The following is a 20,485-nucleotide window of genomic DNA, read 5'->3' as shown; positions in this document are numbered from 1 at the left end:
CAGTTAAACATAAACCACCAAAAACATTTCTGAAGTTTAGAACATTGTTCAAATCCAAGATAAAACATGCTTTATATTTAAAAAATAAATTAGAGACAAATATCAACCTAAAGCTGAAGAGAAAAGCATGTATAATATAATTATATCCATATTTAATACTATATACACATAATTGCTATATACTTGAGATAGTTTCTTCTAGGAATATTTCTGCAAAAACAATTACTATCTTTTCTTAATAAGTTGAAAGTTTGAACATCAACAATTTGTCCTTTTTGTTTTAAAAGACCTTACATTATTTATGCAGCTTGAGCTTTATAAACTAAATTAAATAAGTTAATAGCCTAAACTGTCCCTGTATTTTTTTTAATACCATGGATCTATTTTGGCAACATGGAGGTATATCTTTCAAACTGTTACAAGTCCTACCTATGAGGGAGAAGACGTGGAAGGACCTTAGATGCAAGTGGCCTACTCTAACCTGATAGTGATAGAATCCATTGATACCATCTTCTTCAAGACAAAAGTAAATATGCAAGGAATAGCTCATTAAAAAATGCTCCATTTTCACATTATTTCAAACTTTTATCGGTAGAATGGCTCTGCACATCAGTTTCACTAAGGGTACAGAAACATAGGAAAATAGTCCCCCAAAAGATGCATTTATGAGCCTATATTTTTCAACATAAAGTGCTAAGAGATGAATAAGGAGGGCTGGGAATGTCTTGGGCTGTAAATCATGAGACCCCCATGTCATGGATGGTCCTGGAGTTCAGCATTCTAATTTTTTCTTAGGTTCAGCATGATCATCCAAGGTGGCTGGATGCTTGTTGGGACCATCTGGTGTCTCACCTGTGACAGCTAAAAAGATGATTTTCAGCCACTTCTGTTTCAGTTCCTCACTGTCTGCAGCAAAGCTGTGCACAGACTTGGACTGGGTCAGTTTGAAACTGTGGGGGAGGTCTGCACTCTTTGGCAGATCGTCCACAACATAGCCGAGGAGTGGAATGGTGGCCTGGGCTCGGACGTCCTAAGGAAAAAACATGGTACACAGGAGTGTGAGATGTATTTGCTTGCTATCCATGACCCTTTGTGATCTGGCTCCCATTAAAACTTTCCCTATTGCTGTTCCACAAAGACTCATGCTATGAGCTCTTTGTGGACAGAGACTGGGATCCAGTACTTAGCATACTGCCCAGACATGAGGTCACTGAAAATGCTGGCTGAGTGAATTAATGAATGAGAGCAGATACCTCAATCAGCCAAGATTCACAGACTCTACACCCCACCCCCCTGTGAAGGAGTCCATTTAGCTCTTCATTCAGATGAAAAGGGGAAATAATAGTTATCTTACTGTACAAAACCATCAAATGCTAATGATGATTTGATTACCAAACAGTTTTATTTGGTGATTCATTCATTCATGCATCAATTTATTTATGGACAAGAAAAGGGTATAGGAAAAATAATGAAATAGAAGACAATATATACTTGGTATTTTAAGTTTCTTTCTTTCTTTCTTTCTTTTTTTTTTTAAGATTTTATTTACTTACTTGAGAGAGAGAGAGGGCACAAGCAGGGGGAGGAGCTGAGGGAGAGGGTGAAGCAGGCTTCTGGCTGAGCAGGGAGCCCAATGTAGAACTCGATCCCAGGACCCTGGGATCGCGACCTGAGCCAAAGGCAGGCGCTTAACTGACTGAGCCAGCCAGGTGCTAAATTTATTTCTAAAAAAATTTTTTACCAGCCCTTAGTATGGATAGAGGCTAAAATACAACAGGCACATTTAAGATTTTATCTATTTCCAGGTGAATGCAGGTGTTTTTCCACAGCGCCTGGTGCTGCTCTGGTTAGAAGCTAAACCTGCGTCTCTGTTACTCCCTCAGGTTTAGCTCAGGTCCATGTATACATGGTTCTTAGAAACTTGTTACTGGACAATGAAAATCTGAGGTTGATTTAAATTCCCTTTCCTCTCAAATTCCTTTCTTCTTCAGGTATCCATCCATTCAGGAAAAAAAAAAAAAAAACAAACCCAAACCTATAATAATTATTTCCCTTCACCAAACAGGTTCCTTTTCCTCCTTGGTTCTTCCTCTGCTTCACCCCTGCTTCTCATACCCCTTCCTAATCCAGCTCATCCTTTCTCAAATCACTGAATAGGAATGAGAGGAGGGGAGAAGGCAAATGCTGCACAGGGTGAAGAAACTATGGGCTATATCTTAAAAAAAAAAAAAAGCTTAAAAAAATAGAAGTCAGTTTAAACTTGAATTTTAGTTCCTAATTATTGTTCAACTGTAATGAAAGACAATGCAACTGTCTGAGCTCTCTTGTTCTGTGGAGGAGTAATGGAAGGATTTTGAGTTCAGTGTCTCTTCACCTCCGCCTGTGCCCCAGGACCTCTGCCCCTTCAGAAAGATGCAGGTTAGATACCTGGGGGGCACCGTACATGTACAGCACAAGAGGGTCTTGTTTGGGGATCACACACCAAGCTTTCTGCCAAGGTTTTGACTTCTCCATATACTGAAGAAAGCTGCACACAACACTGTTTCCAGATACTTCTGCTGATTCAATCTAGAAAAAGATAATGGAAAGAGAGTGAGAGAGATAGAGAGAGAACACAAAATGAACCAGGCAGAGAAACAATTCACCTTAAGGGAATAATCATAAAGTACAATAATTTCATATAAAATTCCTCTTGGGAATGTCCAAAAAGGTTCATGGCAGTGTTTATTTAAATACTCATCTAGATTTTTCATGAGCCAGGGAAAATATTTAAGTGAATTTTAACTCTTTGTAGCACCAGACCTGAAATTTAAATAAAATTAAACATTCACTGGCTGCTTGCTATGCAGGCACATTTTTTAGTTCACTATGTGTATTATTTCATTTAATCTTTACACTGACACTAAGAAGATACCCCTTCCCTTATCTATGAGGTTCAGAGACGAAGTAACTGTCCCCAGGTCACACATTTAGGAACTGGTATGCTAGGCATTTGGGTCTGGATGCAGAGCCTGCCCTTTTACCACAATGCTATACCAGCTTCAACTGTGTAACAGTGCAACAGCAAAAAGGCAAATACTGACCAGCAAGCTTTGTCCTGGAATCTGAGATAATTTAAAAGTTTTGAAAATGGCAACAACTCTTTGTAGACCCATTTACAGTTTTCTGCTTTATCTCCCGATACCTATATCTCTGGTTAAAAAGGGAACAAAACCCTTGGACTAAATGATAGATTTTATTATGCACATTACGGGAAGTGAGTGGTTTGTTTCTATTTTCAATTGCTCTAATCGTTAGGGTAGTGCTACTCAATGCCCACCACTGAGCAGTGCTGGTTCAGACTGTTTTGCTACCCCTTCAAGATAAAGCACAGAAAGTAAGAGTAAGCACTTAGAAACTTTTAGAGCAACTGGGCTTTGTGACAACACACAAGCAACATAATTATGTTACAAAAATATTGAGCTGTGGTGGTTTGGAAATAAAACTGGCCCTTCATCACAGACAGTTTAAGAAGAACTGGCTGGCAAACTAGGGCCCACCAGCCCACCACCTGTTTTTGTATGGCCTATGAGCTAAGAATAGTTTTTAAGGATGAACATTTAAAATCAATTTGACGACAGCGAACACTAACTCTGGACTCCAATTAAACGAACTGCTCTCTCCCCTACTCGCAAAGAATTCCAGTCTTATTGCCATATTATAAAAAGTTATACTAAGTTATTACTAAATTTTGAATTCTTTCAAAAAATTGTGAAAATATTTTTTTTTGTTATAGAAGTAACATTCCGTTTTTCCTCTTGGCCTGAAAAGACTAAAATAGTTTCTCTCTGACCCTTTACTGGAGAAGTTTGTTGACTTTTGGTCTAGAGCACATAACAAACTCGCTGGCATGAAGCCAGTTTCAAATACGTGTGTACATGTGTGTGCATGTGCACATATATATATTATGTTGACCTCACATTATATATTTATTTGATTAAATGTGTTAACCTGGTAACTTGTCCTCCAAATAAAGGTTTTTTGAGAAAACTACCTAGAGTTTTTTTTATTTCATAGATACAGCCTGAAATTCATCCCATAACACAAGTTATTTGGCTCATTCTATTATGCCAGTTTCATCAGTTGCTGTGTTTAAGTCTCAAGGCTGTGTTCCTGGGAGCCAATGAAATATGTCTCCACCTTCCTGCCGGAAAAAGCCCTATTTTGGTCTGCCTATAAGCAACATATATACCCTAGAAGGATTCAGTTTTATACTTTTAGCTTGTCAGCCTATACTTTAACCTTCAATGGACACCGAAGTTTAGGATTCTTTTTCAGTTAACAGAAATGACCTTTGTAAGCTTACACTGTATAGATGCTCAATAAATGCTTATTGAGTCTTAATAAATCATGGAAATTCTTTATAAACCAAGTGTGTCTCTGACTTTAGATATATTGGAGTCTGATCATGAGCCTATTATTCTTCACAGACCTTCCAGGCTATATTGAACTTTCTGCCACAAAGGCCTTACTACATAATTTATTCCTTACATTAATGTCTTTTGAGTGTAAAACTCATTTCAGATACAAGCTGCATTATAGCTCCCTGGCTTGGGAGGTTCTGACTTTAGTTTGAAAACATGAGTCAAATTCATCTGCAAGACATTTCAATAATATTTCAATGCAGTTACCAGATTAGTGTCACTGGCTATTAAATGATGCTTTTAATGCAATAAGTTGGTAGACTATGAATTAATATGATTTCTATGAATTAATATGAATTCTAATATGAATTCTAATAATTTCAGACAATGGCTTTTGAAGCCAATATGATAAAATTGACAGAAAAGCTTTTCTATTAAAAAATATACCGTAAGTTAGGCACTGGAAGAGACAATTAATAATCTAATATCTGACTATAGCCATCTTGACAAAACCATCATATTTCACTCTCAAATGCATGTGATTAAAATACAGCACTTGTCCCTCTTCTTTCTACACAACTGAGTATGATCCCCAAATTCAGCAAGATAGGACAAAAGTATGAATCTTGCTTGTTCTTCAAATTGTTAAATATTAAGAGAAATAACAAAATATGCTTTTGTATTCTTCAGGGTTAAAAGACAATTCTACATTCCTTGCATAAAAATTTAAACGTTACCAAACATTTAATGTTCCATACCTCTAAAATTCCTTTTCTTTTTTTTTCTTCACTATCTGTGAATCCACTTATTATTTGATAGCAGTCTTTACAAACTTTGTTTAACTTTCCACCATCGTACTCAAGTTGAGCTTTGTAATCAGAACACTTCCAACAAACCACCTTAAATTAAAAAGAATGAATAATCAATGATTTGAGCAATAATCACAGTAATAATAAATAAGAAAGAGTTAAATATTTAACACAAACTTATACTAGACTAAGAATGCCCTATGAACATCAGGAGTATGTATCATGGTATTGTAATTCTGCTGGTGATGGGCTCTACTTGTTCATCCTTGTCTTCCTCACTCTAAAGAAGGAGATCTTCAAAGGCTTGGTCCAGACTTTACCCTTCATACTTCTGGATGTTTCATCAATATACTCCTCAAGTGAACTAATGATCTTGATCTTCCCTGCCCTCAGATCTCTCCTGACTCATCCCACCCCTCCCAACCTTTTCCCTTCTAGTGCTGCCTATTGCAGAAAATAGCACAGCCATCTAACCAGTCAAGCCAAGTCAGAAACCTAGGAGTCATCATCTTCAACGTCTCCCTCTACTTTGCCCCATAGAGTCACCATATTACAAAGCCCTGCTGATTTTATCTCCTGGATATTTTTTCAATCTGTCTATTTTTCTACATCTTCCTTCCACGTACAAGTTATCAATGTCATAATTTGGACTATTATAGTCTCATGACTGGTCCTTGTAGCATGCTTACTGGAATTCTTACCAGAGCATTCTCTAGCCTCTATTTTAATATCCCTCCAGGCTATTTTCCAAACAGCACCAGATGCTGTCTTAAACATGCTAATCTGATAGGTTTCTCCTCTTTTTAAAATCCTTACAGTTTTCCTTTTGCTCTTAAAGAACAGATTTATCCCCATGGCCTACCCCTCTTCCTCTCTGTATCCCCTGTGACGCAGGCTTCTTAGAGCCCCTGAAGTGTCTCTCATCTCTGCTTCAGTGAATTAACTCTTGTTCATCCTTCAAATGTTGACTCAAACCTCACTTCCTCAAGACTCAAGAGCACTGTCTCTTGTCACTATGCTACTGAAGCTCCTTACTCTTCTTGAGGCACTGATTCATGTTTAACCACATACTTGTATGATTATTCACAGTTTATGTTCGCAATCCTCACTAGGCTATAAGCTCTGTGAGACATTGTCCTTGTATACGTTGCTCATAAGGCATCCCATGAACATTTAGAGAATGCCAATAAATGAGTACAGTGCAAATGCTTGCTATTTCTTAGTGAAAAGTATTTTGTTCTGATTATTACAGGATAACTGTTAGAAAAAAAAAAAACACCCTTCCAGTTAAAAAAAATGATATTCTTGGCCATACCAGCTTCTTACTGGATGTCTCCTGAGGCAAAAGAAACAAAAATAAAAATAAACCACTGGGGACTTCATCATAATAAAAAGCTCCACAGTGAAGGAAACAATAAAAAAAAAAAAAACTAAAGGCAATCCAGTGAATGATAGAAAATATTTCAAATGTCATATCTGTTAAAGGATTTGTATCCAAGATGTATAAAACTTCTAAAACTCAACACCCAAAAAATGAATAATCCAATTAAAAAATGGGCATAAGACATGAATAGACATTTTTCCAAAGACATACATATGGCCAACAGACACATGAAAAGATGCTCAGCATCACTTGTCATCAGGGAAACAAATCAAAACCATGATGAGATACCACCTCACACCTGTCAGAATGGCTAACATAAACAACACGAGAAACAATAGGTGTTGGGGAGGATGTGGAGAAAGGAACCCTCTTGCACTACTGGTGGGAATGCAAACTGGTGCACCCCCTGTGGGAAACAGTATGGAGGTTCCTCAAAAATTTAAAAATAGAACTACCCTATGGCCTAGCAATTATACTCTAAGATTACAAAAATACTAATTCAAACAGATATATGCATCCAATGTTTATAGCAGCATTATCTACAATAGCCAAACTATGGAAAGAGCCCAAATGTCCACTGACTGATGAATGGATAAAGAAGATGTGGTGGCAAGAGTGTGTGTGCACGTGCGCGCACACACACACAGAGGAATACTACTCAGGCATCAAAAAGAATGAAACCTTGCCATTTGCAATGACATAGATGGAGCTACAGAATATTATGCTAAGCAAAAGAAGTCAGTCAGATAAAGACAAATATCGTATGATTTCACTCATATGTGGAATTTAAGAAACAAAACAAATGAGCATAGGGAAAAAAAGAGAGAGAGGGCCACACCAAGAAAGAGATTCTTAACTATAGCCAACAAACTGATCATTACCAAAGGGAGGCAGGGAGGGCACTTAACAGTGATGGGGAGTAAGGAGGGCACTTGCTGTGATGAGCACTAGGTGTTGTATGTAAGGGCTGAATCACTATATTGTGCACCTGAAACTAATACTACACTGTATATTAACTGGAATTTAAATAAAATCTGTAAAAAAAGAATTATCTTCTTGCTTCTGGAGGCATATTTTCCCAATTTATAATAAACTATTTATGAACATATAAATATTAGTAAAACTTCGTTTGGGTTCATAGCATGTAAATTCATGATAAAGAACTATTCATTGTTTTCTCAAAATTAAAATGAAATTACTGTTGGATTTGGAATTAGACATGCCTGCATCTGCACATTCATATCAGCTACCACCTTAATTATTTCCAAGTCACATTATAGTATTTTGGTAATCCACATTCAAACACCCTTCTGTTTGTTTACTGAAGGTAAGACTACCAGTCAAAACCTGAAATCATTTCAAGCAAACTCAATGACAGATCAAAAAGTCTTACCATGAGGAGGGTAAAAGTTGTTTGCTATCAAACTGAATTTGATCATAGAATTGTTTCACTGAGAGAAAACTCAGGAAAAAAAATGGAAGAATAAGTCTTCAGTAAGAAAATAATCTAAAAGAGCTATCAATACGAACTGTTTTGCACTTTAGCATACTAGTAATATATTAAATCACAGCACTACAATGCCTACCCTTCTCTGTTTACTTGTCGCTTTTTAGAAGAAAGTATATCACCTTCAGCTTGGTTTACAAGTCTATCCAAAACCTGTTGTTATCTCTTTCCTGCTTCATTTCATGCCTTCTTCTTCCTCACGCTTTCTATATGAAACAACTCAAATCACTGAAAACCTGTCACCTGCCTTCTCTGGCCAGAGGTATTGAATTTTGTGATAGAACAACCTTGCCAGTAAATGGACTGAGTGTCCCTTTACATGCATAACCATAAACCTCTAATGGGAAAAGAGCAGTCCACACCTGTTCCTCGGGGAGGCTCACTCCCCTGCCCAGAGACAACTATTTCATACTGAGCCCTCTTTCTTGACTCTTTCCCCCTCTCCACCCTTACTCCCTTTCCTTTCAGCCGATGACTCTTGCTCATACTTCAATGACAACATAGTTATCATTATGCTGAAAATTTCCTACCCCAAAATCAAAAACACACCCACATTTGCACCCATCATTACCTTTCTCTTTTTTGTTATAATGGAGGGAAGTCTCCCTCTCCCAGCAGAAGCCTGAACTTCCACTTTTGCTATTTACATTCCGTCTCTTGTTTTCTCAAGGACATTAACTCCTTTGGTTATTATTAACCTCTAACTATTTCTTATGCCACAGTTCCACTTACTCATCAGGCTCTTGCCTCATGGCCTCTGGCATCTCAAGAGCAGACCCAACTTTCTCCTATCTCAGGGCTTCTGACATAGAGTGCCACTCCACACCTTTCCCACCTCCCTTGGCATGGTTAGCTCCTTCTCACCCTCATCAGCTTAAATAACAACCTTCAGATAGGTCTTTATTTTTCTTTTCTTTATTATTATTTTTCTAATAGGGGGACAGGGAGAAGGGAGGGGCAGAGGGAGAGGAAGAGAGAGAATCTGAAGAGGCTCCTTGCTGGGGCGTGGAGCTGGACACAGGGCTTGATCTTATGACCCTGAGGTGAAATAAACAGTTGGATGTTTAACTGAGCCATCCAGGTGCCCAAGGTCTTCATTTTTCTAAGTAAAAGTGGTTTTAAGTCCTCCTCCATTAACATTATTCTCCATTCTAACCTCTTCATTGCCTCTTTATTGTTTTTATAGTAATTTGAAATGCTTATTTGCCTACTTACTTGACTTTTGTTATTTTCTCCATTAGAATGTAAGATACGTGAAGAAGGGTATCATTTTGCTTACCATTTTTCTCCAGGACCCAGCACAGTGCTTTGCACATAGCCATCACCAAAACAAGTTTATCAATTAGGTGGCTGATTAATTAAATGACTTTTTTTGTCTTTTCAAACTTGATGATTATATAACATCTATCTAGTTACTAGCAACCTTATGATCATTAAGAAATCTCACTTACCAAAAAAAAAAAAAAAAGAAATCTCACTTACATGTCCACATGCTCGACAATGATGCCTTCTTCTTGTCAGTGCATTGAAAGACTCTTTGCATTTCATACACATCGTTACTTCGTTATCTCGGATCCATCTTGGAGCTCTTTTCCCCAGCTCAGCAGTCTAAATAGGATCGAGTTTTAATAGAAAAAGCTGTCATTTCCATCTATTTATTTACTTATTTACTTATTTATTAAAAAGCACTTTGACAACACTGCTCCTATCTTGCTTTGAAACTCAAGACCTAGGAAAAGAAATAAAGGTTTAAAGAAGTTTAAGCACCATACAAAGGCACTCACTATTGTATTCATGTAAGAAAGAATGAGATTCTGTCTAAATAGCCAGTTCTGGCCTTGCAAAGAGAAAAGGCAACATAAGAAAATGATTAGACAGATCTACAACTGCAAAGAGAAAAGAACTTAAAGAATTCATTTCAACTTACAGAAACTTCTGAGTGCATGTCATTATCCTTTGCAATTGCATTTCTGAAGGTTTCATGCCTCTGATGGAAAGCATCAATGGTCTCTTGAAGAGCCTAAAATATAAATGAGATTCAAAGCACACATTAAAACATCACATGCAAATTAATGAAAATGCTTTACCAAACAAATGTCTATGATGTAAGAATGATCTTAAAAATTAAATGACCTTGTTCTGATGACAATATGTGTACACTCTTATATGTGCATGTTTGTGCACACAGACGAAGGTTACCAAAAAACAAAAATAAAAAATAGATACATGGTTTACCTTAATCCATTCTTCTTTGTCTTGCTCAGAACTAAAACAAAACAAAATTCAAGTGAATACAGAACATTAATGAGTTACACCTCATGAATAAAACTATGCTTTAATGCTGTTCCAACTTTCTGGAAAATTCAGGGATGCCTAGGAAGGAGTCATAATAAAAATTACACAGAATCGCAGGCAATCAAACTAATGCCTTTTTTTTTTTTTTTTTTTAAGAAAGTGGGTGGTACAGAGAGAGATCATTTTAGGCTGGGTGCGGAGTCCAACTGGGGGCTCGACACACGACCCTGAGATCTTGACCTGAGCTGAAATCAAGAGTCAGTGCTTAATCAACTGAGGTACCCAGGCATCCCTAAACAAATAAATTCTTAAACAGAGTTTTACTATTTTTAATTTTTAAAAAAGATCTTATTTATTCATTTGAGAGAGAGCAAGCGAGCATGGGGGGTTGGAGAGGGAGAAGCAGACTCCACGCTGAGCAGAGAGCCTGATCTAGGGCTCCATCCCAGGACCTGGAGATCATGACCTGAGAAGGAAGGTAGACACTTAACCACCTAGCCACCCACCCCTAAAACAGTTTTACACCATCCACTTTGCTACACATAACTTTTGACTGGGAGAGTTATATTTAGCTTCCATTAATAAATGCCCTAATGTTAAGTTTAACAACCATCATCTAGCTCAGTATGTTAGGTAACTGCAGATTTAGCATTGTACCAGATATACAACCAGTCTTCCAATTCACCTTTAAGAAAACACAGGGGGCTTCTGAAGGCTACTAGTCACAAACCATCTTAGAAAATATTATAATTATCCTCTAGAATCTGAAACATCTTTGTAAGGCCTCAGGGAACTATTTAACATTTCCTTTGATAAACAATTTTGCTAGAAAGCTTTAGGCAATACTGTATTTAACCTATTACAGATAAAGCAAACCAAACATTTTAGATGCTTGTAGGAAGGAAGTTTCACAGGTTAATGGACTTACTCCAGTATTTAATACTTTCCATTGGGAAAAATTTTCCTTGACTATAGTCAAATCTATTTTCCTATTGAGGCAAATTTTATTTATTTATTTATTTATTTTTAAAAGATTTTATTTATTTATTTGACAGAGAGAGATCACAAGGAGGCAGAGAGGCAGGCAGAGAGAGTGAGAGGGAAGCAGGCTCCCTGCTGAGCAGAGAGCCCGATGCGGGACTCGATCCCAGGACCCTGAGATCATGACCTGAGCCAAAGGCAGCGGCTTAAACCACTGAGCCACCGAGGCGTCCCAAATTTTATTTATTTCATCTCCCTTGCAGGTAGCTTATCCAGCTGGCTGCTGTCACAGAGTATATTAGAAAAGTCCTTATTTTAGTAGACTCTGGACAGAGCTAGATCTCTATGCTGGAGGAATTTGAAGAATGCCAAAAGAGTGGGCTCTGTTTATTTGCATGTGTTTGGTAGGCTAGGGCTAAGTTGGAGCTCCAGCCTGAAGGTCACATGCCTCACTCCCAGGTATCACATAGGGTGAGTCTGGCAGGGGTTTTGCTCCTATGACATCATCTACCTTTCATGCAAATTTCTTCTTGAGCGTCAAGATGCACCAAGAATGCTGCTGGAATCCATGCCGTCAAAGAGAAGATTCTGCTTATTGTTCACCTGGGGAATCCTTGGACCAAGAGCCTTGGTGGCTGGGGGGGTGGGTGGGTTTCAATCTTGTCCCTCAAAAGAGATTTCTCACTACTGCAGTCCCCTGCCTGGATAAAATGAGTTCCACTGCTCTGGAAACACAGTTATTTCCTAGATGCTTCTAGCCTTTGAAATGCAAAGAAACTTGACAAGTCTTTGATGCTTTTTGTTTTACTTTCTCAAGTCATGCAGAATTTTTATTCCTCTAATTTACTTACTATTTTTTTATTCATTTAGCAATATAAAATAATTACATAAAAAGTCTATAAGACAGAATACTTAATATTCTTTTAAATATGAAAGAGGAAGCAGAGTGTAAAAGGTCAGTCTTCAGGCTGACTCATTTAGCAGGAAAAGCAGAACCCTTTTTTCCCAGGTGGCTTCGGAAGAGAATGATCTTTAAATATCTCCAAATACATACTGAACTTTGGGCTCATGTAATCCCCATAACACTCTGATGTTCTGAGACTTTCAATGTTTGTCCTTATTCTTGAAAGAATCATAGAAAAGATGAAAAGTAATCACTTAATTCAGCTCTTCAATTCACCATATAATCATAAATATAACTGAGCAATGAGATGAGGGGAATAAGAAATTTAAGGAAAAATGACTGTGTTTTCAATGCTAATTAAAATGTATCCAATACTGCATATTGGAACTCTACAAAGTGATTACTGTCTGTACTTCAGAAAATTCCTCAGGTATCAGCCCTATCCTGAAGAGAAAACAGGCCCACCTGCTAATGCATAGCTAGGGTTTCCATTTACGCAATCCCCCAAAAACCTTGATAATCTTTCTTTTGCTGTTTTAACACCTCTCCTGGGTTTGCAGATTTGGAAGTATGCTGGATTTTCAGAGCAGTGGTGTCTTAGTTCTTCTGCAATGAAGACTTCTCTGATGGTCAGAACTACTGATGCATCCTCCCTGTTGCCAGAACCAATCGCTCAGTGTGCCAAGCACCGAGCAAGGACTCAAGTCAGGAGCCTCCAAACACAGCATACATAATACATTCTTCCCTTGGGTTGGGTGGTTGGAGCCCAAATCCCACCATAAGGTAGGAAAAGCATGCCATGCAAAGCCAAGTCCTCTACACTTTTAACTTATGCTTGAAATGCCACCTTCTAGTCCTTAGGCCAGTCCCCTGGCAGCTAAGTAATTGGCAGGTTCAGTATAGATTTTCTGTGGGAAATCAAAGGGCTACTTCTTCAAACTGTACCAGCCTGCCCTATTTCCCTTAACTGTAATTTCACCAATTCCCTGATTCCCTGGGCAGATTCCTGCTAAAATGAATTATTCTCCTTTAAAAGTCTGAACTTCAAACTTCGACACAGTTACTACGTACAAATATCCAGGATGAGTTCATCTGAGCAGCCAGAACCATATGCTCTTGGTGTAAGAGAACAAAAAGGAACCGAAGTGCTGAGTCTCCAGACTCTAGGATATCAGAACCACCAGAGTCAGGGTTGGTACTTAACCCCCTGATCTGTGTGACCTTCTGAAGATTCCCAAATCGCACCATGATAAGCCTTTGTGGGATAGATGGAAGGCAGTCTTCGCAGGCAGATATTTAAAAACCTGGCAGCACTCTATCTTTCAGAGGTTTACACACAAGGTAGCTATGAGCCATTGTAGTGGTTCTCATAGTTTTTTCTTTCCAAACCTGGTTATGTCAAGTAGATGGGCGCCAGAACCCCCGTCCTTCTTTCCAACCCAACAAAGCTTGTATGAAGAAGCACGCCTTCCAGAAGTCCTGGTTTCTAGAGGCCACTCGAACCCCAAACGGTCCCCTTCCTATATCCTCCAAATGTAGCAGGAGAATCATTACCTTTTCTACTCTGCCTCTCTGATGCATCAACGAACATCGGCACCAAAAGGAAGGGTGGAGGGAGGAAGGGTTAGGGGAGAACACTTCCCTACGAGTCTCAAAACTCTGGCTTGAATGCAACCACTTCATTCTCTGAGCACCTAGCAAATCTGAAGAGTCAATTTAATGTACTGAATTCTTACTGTCTGAAAACTACTCTCTAGGCACTAGTGAAGGAATCAAAAGGGATAACATGATTCCTGCCTTTTAAGAGATTCTGTTTCTTTACTTATGTCCAACCAGATTCCCAGAGGTCTATAGCATTCATTTGGGAAAGATCCTCAGAATTATTCTGTCCTACAACTCATTCTGATGCTTTTGGAAAGCTGTGTGATAGGAAGGCTTCTCTCACCTGGCTTGCAGTTCCAGTGTTCTCTCTTTCCCGGACACCTGGAAAGTGTGTGGATATTCTTCATTGTGAGTCTCCACAATTTTCATTCCATCGATGCCAACCCTGGTTCGAACTGTGAATTTAGAGCCCACCAAGCTGAATCTTGGTACACAGTATAGCAACATGTTGTTGAACTGCAGGGACACAGGGCACACATCAGTAAATAGGAAAACAAGGAGGAAGGAAGCAACCAGTATTACAAGTAGCCCTAGGGAATACCATACCCTCTACGTGAGCAAGATTATTTAAACACTATATTGAGATTTTATGCTTGTATCAAAATTACCTTATTTTAACATTTATACTTCCCTTTATTGGTTCATAATATTTTATTGATATTTAAGTAAACCAGTCATCATTTTACTATGAAGAAAATTAGTTCAATTAAGTTCAACAACAATTTATAAAGGACTTTACATACACCAGGAATTGAAGTTCTCAACCATATAAGCTGAAGTCCTTAGGCAAGAAAATTTCTAATTATCTACAATAGCTGGTAGAGGAAACAAGTATTATTTAACAATTATTTTTGCCAGTGTGTTTAGTATTAAGTTAAAAAAAAACCCAAATTATTAGTTTAGAACATGTGGGATTAGCACACTAAACCTTATGTAAAAAACTAAGTTACTGTTTTTTATTGGCCTATATCTTAAGAATTCATCATGTACAGATAGAAAAGTCATCTATTTTAGCAAAAAAATTTTAAAGATCTTCTTTACCAGCTCTTCTTTTAAAATGAAGGACTTTATTTTGAAACTGAATCAAATTATGTACAATGCTCCATTTCTACTCAAGAATGAACCACCCCTGCTAATTAGGACCAAAGAGTAAGTTTGGGGAGACTTTTAATTCACTTTTGAAAATACTGAAACATGCAAAAGGAGCAAAGACTAAATATTTAGGTTAATTTGTAGGTGGATTCCTAAAGAAGGTCCATACTTATCTTCTACCTCCTTCATACTTATTGTTTCTGACACTGTTACATATATTTTTATATTAGAGTTACATATATTTTTCAAAGACAAGAACAACTGGGGACTTAAGGATTATTATCTATGAAAGTCTCAGTCAGAGGATTAAATCCAGAAAATGTCCTGTTCTGCCAGGTTCCATTTAGCTCCACAGAGCCATCAAGACAAGAGATGTGCAGGGATTTCTAAAACATTTTGACCAGTTTAAGGGACACTGCCCACTGCACTCATTCTGAAAGCAGATTTCTCATCAGCTGTTCCTTGCACTCTATTTTGCAAGTTCCTGTAACCAAGTGTCATAAATTTCATTTCCACACTGGATAATGCAGAAATAAAAGGGTACTAAACACCCTTGAGCACATGCACCTTGGCACCACATTTCACATTTCCACTGCCAGCAGGGAACCCTAACGACCTATCATCAACTGTCCCCTGCGTTCCAAGTGTGGCAATCCCCAGCCTCATTGCAGTACATGGGATTCAGGGACTTGAAAACACTCAGAAAGGCTCTCCTCCCTACCCCAGCTAGATTAAGGCAATAGCTTGCTGCTAACTGTTCCTGTTAACGCTTTTTTCCGATCTCGTAGGAAGGCCTTCTCGGAAGGGGATTTGGTTAAGGCTGTGAACAGTGCACATGGAGCTGCAAAGCAGCCACCAACAGGCACAAAGCTCGACTTTCTTTCTTTTTTCAAGATTTATTTATTTGACAGGGGGGGAGAGAGAGAGAGTGGGTAGGGGCAGAGACAGAGGGAGAGAGAATCCCAAGCAGGCTCCACGCCCAGCACAGAGTCTGATGTGGGGCTCCATCTCACGACCTTGAGATCATGACCTGAGCCAAAATCAAGAGTCAGACACTTAATTGACTGAGATACCCGGGGGGCTCCAAGGCTCAACGTTCAGGATGGCAACCACCACCTTATGCTTCCACAAACTGAGCGACAAATGTAATGCTATGGCATAAAATTTCTGAGTTATCTGCTACTTGTACTCAAGTTCACTTTATAAAGTTCAGCAAAGTCTTGGTCATTTTACAGAAACAGTCCATGAATATGGAAGTTCCAGGCATTTGTTTTTTGTGGTGACACTCATACAAGATGACAGACTATCTTATAAATGATATGTTTCTCTTTCCATTTTATGCTTGCAGGATTACATTTCCCCAATTACAGATGCTTCCTAAGTGGCATGTTACATTGTAAACTGTCAATAACTATTTATTAACCTTACATAACTCCTATCACAATCTAATGCTAGTCCATAATACTCTTTTTCTTCTTCCTAGAGGCCAAAGTATGAGCGTACGGACATAAAATATTGTTTACAAAGCCGTAGATGCCCTCTGTTCCCTCTGTGAACCCTGCTGCTGTGGCAAAAGCCACCATCCCCTTCCGTGTGGGTTTCTGCTGATGCTCAAAGAGGAACTCAGAGCAACTGCAGCACCAAGGAGATGGCCTTCCCTTTCAGTGCAGGAGACTGCTTTTTATCCATGGCCAGAAGGCGTGAGGGACATGTGATCTCTGGCTGGTGGGGCAAGCTCTGAAAGTGCTAGCTACAAGGCAGCCTTGATTTTATTAAAAGCACAGAGTCCCCCTTCCTCATCTCCCGTGGTCCTCAGCTACTTATTAAAAAGGTCTTGCAATATCTGAGTGAAACAATTCAATGTTATGTTTCACCAGAGACAGTTTCATTAAAGTTTGTTTTAAAGTTTGTAAAAGTACATGATTGGAAAAAACTCCCAGTGCCTGCTCTTATATTCAAAGTTTAAAGGAGTCAAGGGGCAAAAAACCTGAAAGCTGTTAAGCTATAAGGAAATAAAGACCAGAACAACAAAGGGCCAAGAATAAAACCTCTTGGGCCATTCTATGGGATAATCAGGTGATTTTTTTTTTTTTAAACTTTCAGATGTCAGGTGTGTGATTAATTGATTTAGTCAACAGAGTATCCAGCAGTAACAGAAAAAAGCATGGTGTGGGGGCAAGCAAATGAGCAAACATGCGAGGCTCAGCTGGAAGCTGAAATCGGATTCTACATGCAATTGGGCTCTTTAGAGAAATGTGAGATCGCCAGGGTAGGATACTAGAAAACTAGCCCTTATTTTCTAGGGACAGAAAGATAAAAATGGTACTTCTGAAGTTTCTACTTACAAACAACCAAGATGCTCTATGGCAAGAAAAGTGTGTTGTGAAGAGGAAGAGTATGACACAAAGACAGAGCAGGGAGTGGAGGTGGGTGGCATGCAGGGATTAGCAGAACGGACCTACAGAAATGCTTCTAAGATGGTCTTCCCAAGACGAATTCCGGTAACTCCTGCTCTATGACTCCATCCTCCTGGGAGGCAACGGCAAGAGAGGTTTAATAGCTTATAATAACTGGAACAAGATGGGTCCTTTCTTCAAAGTCACTATGGCTGTATTCTCCCAAGGCTCTTTGCCATCTGTCCTCCAAATAGCTGCTTAATTTGGCTCTGCAACAAGGTATTCAACCTTAAACTATTTCCAGAATAATTCTCAAATGTGAAAATTAAACCCAGGCAATCGGTTAGACACAGAGCTAGAAGCTTAACTACTGAAACTGTAATATAATCCAGAAGACAGGAAAGGAGCAGTACCAAAGCACCTAAAGGAAGGGTAAAGGCAAAGGGAAGAGACATGAACTTCTATGCATTTTACCCAAAATAGTATATTAAGTATGTCTTTTTTTAATCTGTTTTTTGATGCTCTGACATCTTGGGGCTTTGCTGACAACAGAGGAACTTGTTCCTCTTAGGGTTACCCACTTCCTAGAAGTAGTAAATGACTCACCTACAGGCACGCCTTTCCTGTGGAAAGCAACCCATCCAGAGCCCACCCCCACCATCTTCTTTCTTAAGCCCTTCCTGGGCCAGTATTCCCCTGCCAGGACCAGGTCCCAGACAGCAGCCCTGGCGTGCCCCAGAGCCTGACAGAATTATTTAAACTAGCAGATTCTAAACCTATTTATGCTGCCTTGCCCCTTCTTTCTCACTGAACCACAAGAAAGGCTCTTGCTCACATGTGTTCCCTTTGCTCCCTTATGGACCCCACTGTTTTCTCAGTAACCCCCATGTTATGGCATGCCTCTCCTTTTGGGAATCTGTGAGTATAATGATGTTTCTCATGGCAACTGTCTCCTGATCTAGTAGCCTCACCACACCTGAGTAATAAAACTGGTATTTCAAAATAAATAGGCCTCTGAACCCTGACAGGACATCACAATCCTTGCTTTACATTTTTAGCCCTCTATATAACCTCTGAGAGGTGAGTACTTTTGTTGCGCTCAAATGAAGATTTTTACAGTTAAATTGGACACGATCTATAAATTTTTTAAGTTATTGAGACATAATTTATACGATGTAAAATTTATCCTTTTAAAATGTACAATTTGTGGTTTTTAATATAGCTGTAAATTGTGCAATCCTCATTACTATCTAATTCCAGAACATTTCATGATTCCAAATGGAAACCCTGTGTTCATTTCCTCTTCCCCACCAGCCCCAGGCAACCACTACTTATATCTCCTGCCTTTCTGCATTTGCCTACTCTGGACATCGTATATAAATGAAATCATATAGAATGGACTTTTGTGAATGGCTTCTTTCACTTGTCACAGCACTTTCAAAGTTTATCCATGTAGCATGTACCAATATTCTCTTTTTTATGGCCATATAACATTCCATTGCATTGATATACCATTATATCCATATGTCCAAATATTTTGCCTATTATGAATAATTCTGCTGTAAGCATTCATAAAAATGTATTGTGTAGACATATATTTTCAATTTTCTTGAGGTACACAAACTCAGGAGAACAGTTAGATAATAAGGTGACCAAATGTTCTTTTTGGAAAATGAGAGATCCTGAACACCCCTATGCATGATATTTAGTTCCTGTAAGTTTTCCTTTCTAAGGAGGCTGTAACCAGAAAATGAAAACCTGCAAGCTTCCAATTAAACTCATATTATGGTGGGATGACTGCCTGTAGCCCACAGTCAGACGTTTGTCACACACTGAGAATGTGCCAGGCACTGGGTAGCCTCATGACCAATGCATCTCTGTTTCTGTGACTCTAATAACAATCATGATAACAGCTAACATCTACTGAGCTACTACTCAGTGTTAACTTATTGTTACTCCACGTTGGCTATTACCGTGATTATCAGTATACCGATAGATAGAGAAAGGAACTGGAATTAACAGAGACTAAAAACATAATGGCCTGGATGTCCCAGGAAGAGCTCTTACATTTGAGATAAGCCGCAGACTAAATGTCATTTCTAGGAAGTAAAGGAAGGGACAGGGACCCACTCCAGTGAAAAGGAACTATATGGCAAACTCATGTACTTTTCACAGAGATATTTTAGGCACAGACTTCACAACCTTGAGGATACATTTCCTCAAACTGGAAAGATCAAAAGTAGCGATCAGAGAGGATTAGGAAGAGAACTCCGGTCAGAAAATGGTACCCATTCGCCTATAAGAATTAAAGGAAGGAGTGAATCTGAAACAAGGAACATTTGAGAAAACACATCATACCTTCTCCCGTACATTGATAACTAAGATCATCACAGACAGGTTAAATTGTCTTCAGTTGTGTGTTACTAAAGTAACTGATATGTGATAAGTACACAGAACAATATTTTAAAAATACTCTAAGATTTGTGTCCTTGAAAGACCAAGTTTTAGTTACTAAAGACATTCACTTTTGTGGAATCCTAACAGTGTTGACTAAACCAGGTTAGACAGAATTGTTTTGGTTAGCAAGCTAGCACCCTACTTTTCTAACATGTACAGAACAACGTTAATGAATTACTCTTAAGTGACCGGCTCACACTATCATACTCACTAAGAAAAGGTAGCGTTCTTGTGCTGATGTGTTCCGAGCAGCGAGTTTGAGGATTTGTCCCTCTTTTATTAGTTCATTTGAAGGATTTACAATGTCTTCCTCCTCTCCCAACATTTCATAAATCTCTAACAGTTTCTTTAGGTTCTCCTAGAAAATTAAAACAAAACATAGCAAGACCAAATAAAGGGAGGTTTTACCTTAGTGGCTTAAACAATACAATGACCTTAGCTAAAATCTGGATAATTCAGAAGGGATTGGGACTAAGCATAAATTTGGTATAAAATGTGTCAGTTATGAGCAAGTTGAAACCTGGGAGAAGAGGGGAGAGGATTATTCTACATAACACTAAACATTTAATAAAGAATCTTTTTTGTTCACTTGTAT

At 38.6% G+C, this 20,485-nt stretch overlaps 1 protein-coding gene across 1 annotated transcript in view; it reads right to left on the bottom strand.

Moving 5' to 3' along the window:
• Window positions 1-282: 282 nt before the first annotated feature.
• Window positions 283-20,485, bottom strand: part of FGD4 (FYVE, RhoGEF and PH domain containing 4) — a 202,787-nt gene continuing 182,584 nt past the window's right edge. The window contains exons 11-18 of the mRNA XM_080811709.1: window positions 20,102-20,248; window positions 14,229-14,401; window positions 10,339-10,369; window positions 10,031-10,123; window positions 9,586-9,711; window positions 5,162-5,302; window positions 2,428-2,568; window positions 283-1,030 (exon numbers count right to left, since the gene is read on the bottom strand). Coding sequence (XP_080667835.1) covers window positions 773-1,030; window positions 2,428-2,568; window positions 5,162-5,302; window positions 9,586-9,711; window positions 10,031-10,123; window positions 10,339-10,369; window positions 14,229-14,401; window positions 20,102-20,248 — 1,110 coding nt within the window. The 3' untranslated portion in view covers window positions 283-772. The remainder of the gene's footprint in view (window positions 1,031-2,427; window positions 2,569-5,161; window positions 5,303-9,585; window positions 9,712-10,030; window positions 10,124-10,338; window positions 10,370-14,228; window positions 14,402-20,101; window positions 20,249-20,485) is intronic.

The sequence above is a fragment of the Martes martes genome, assembly GCF_963455335.1.
Source record: "Martes martes genome assembly, chromosome: 8".
NCBI classification, from domain to species: Eukaryota; Metazoa; Chordata; class Mammalia; order Carnivora; family Mustelidae; genus Martes; species Martes martes.
This window is presented reverse-complemented; position numbering and strand designations above follow the sequence as displayed.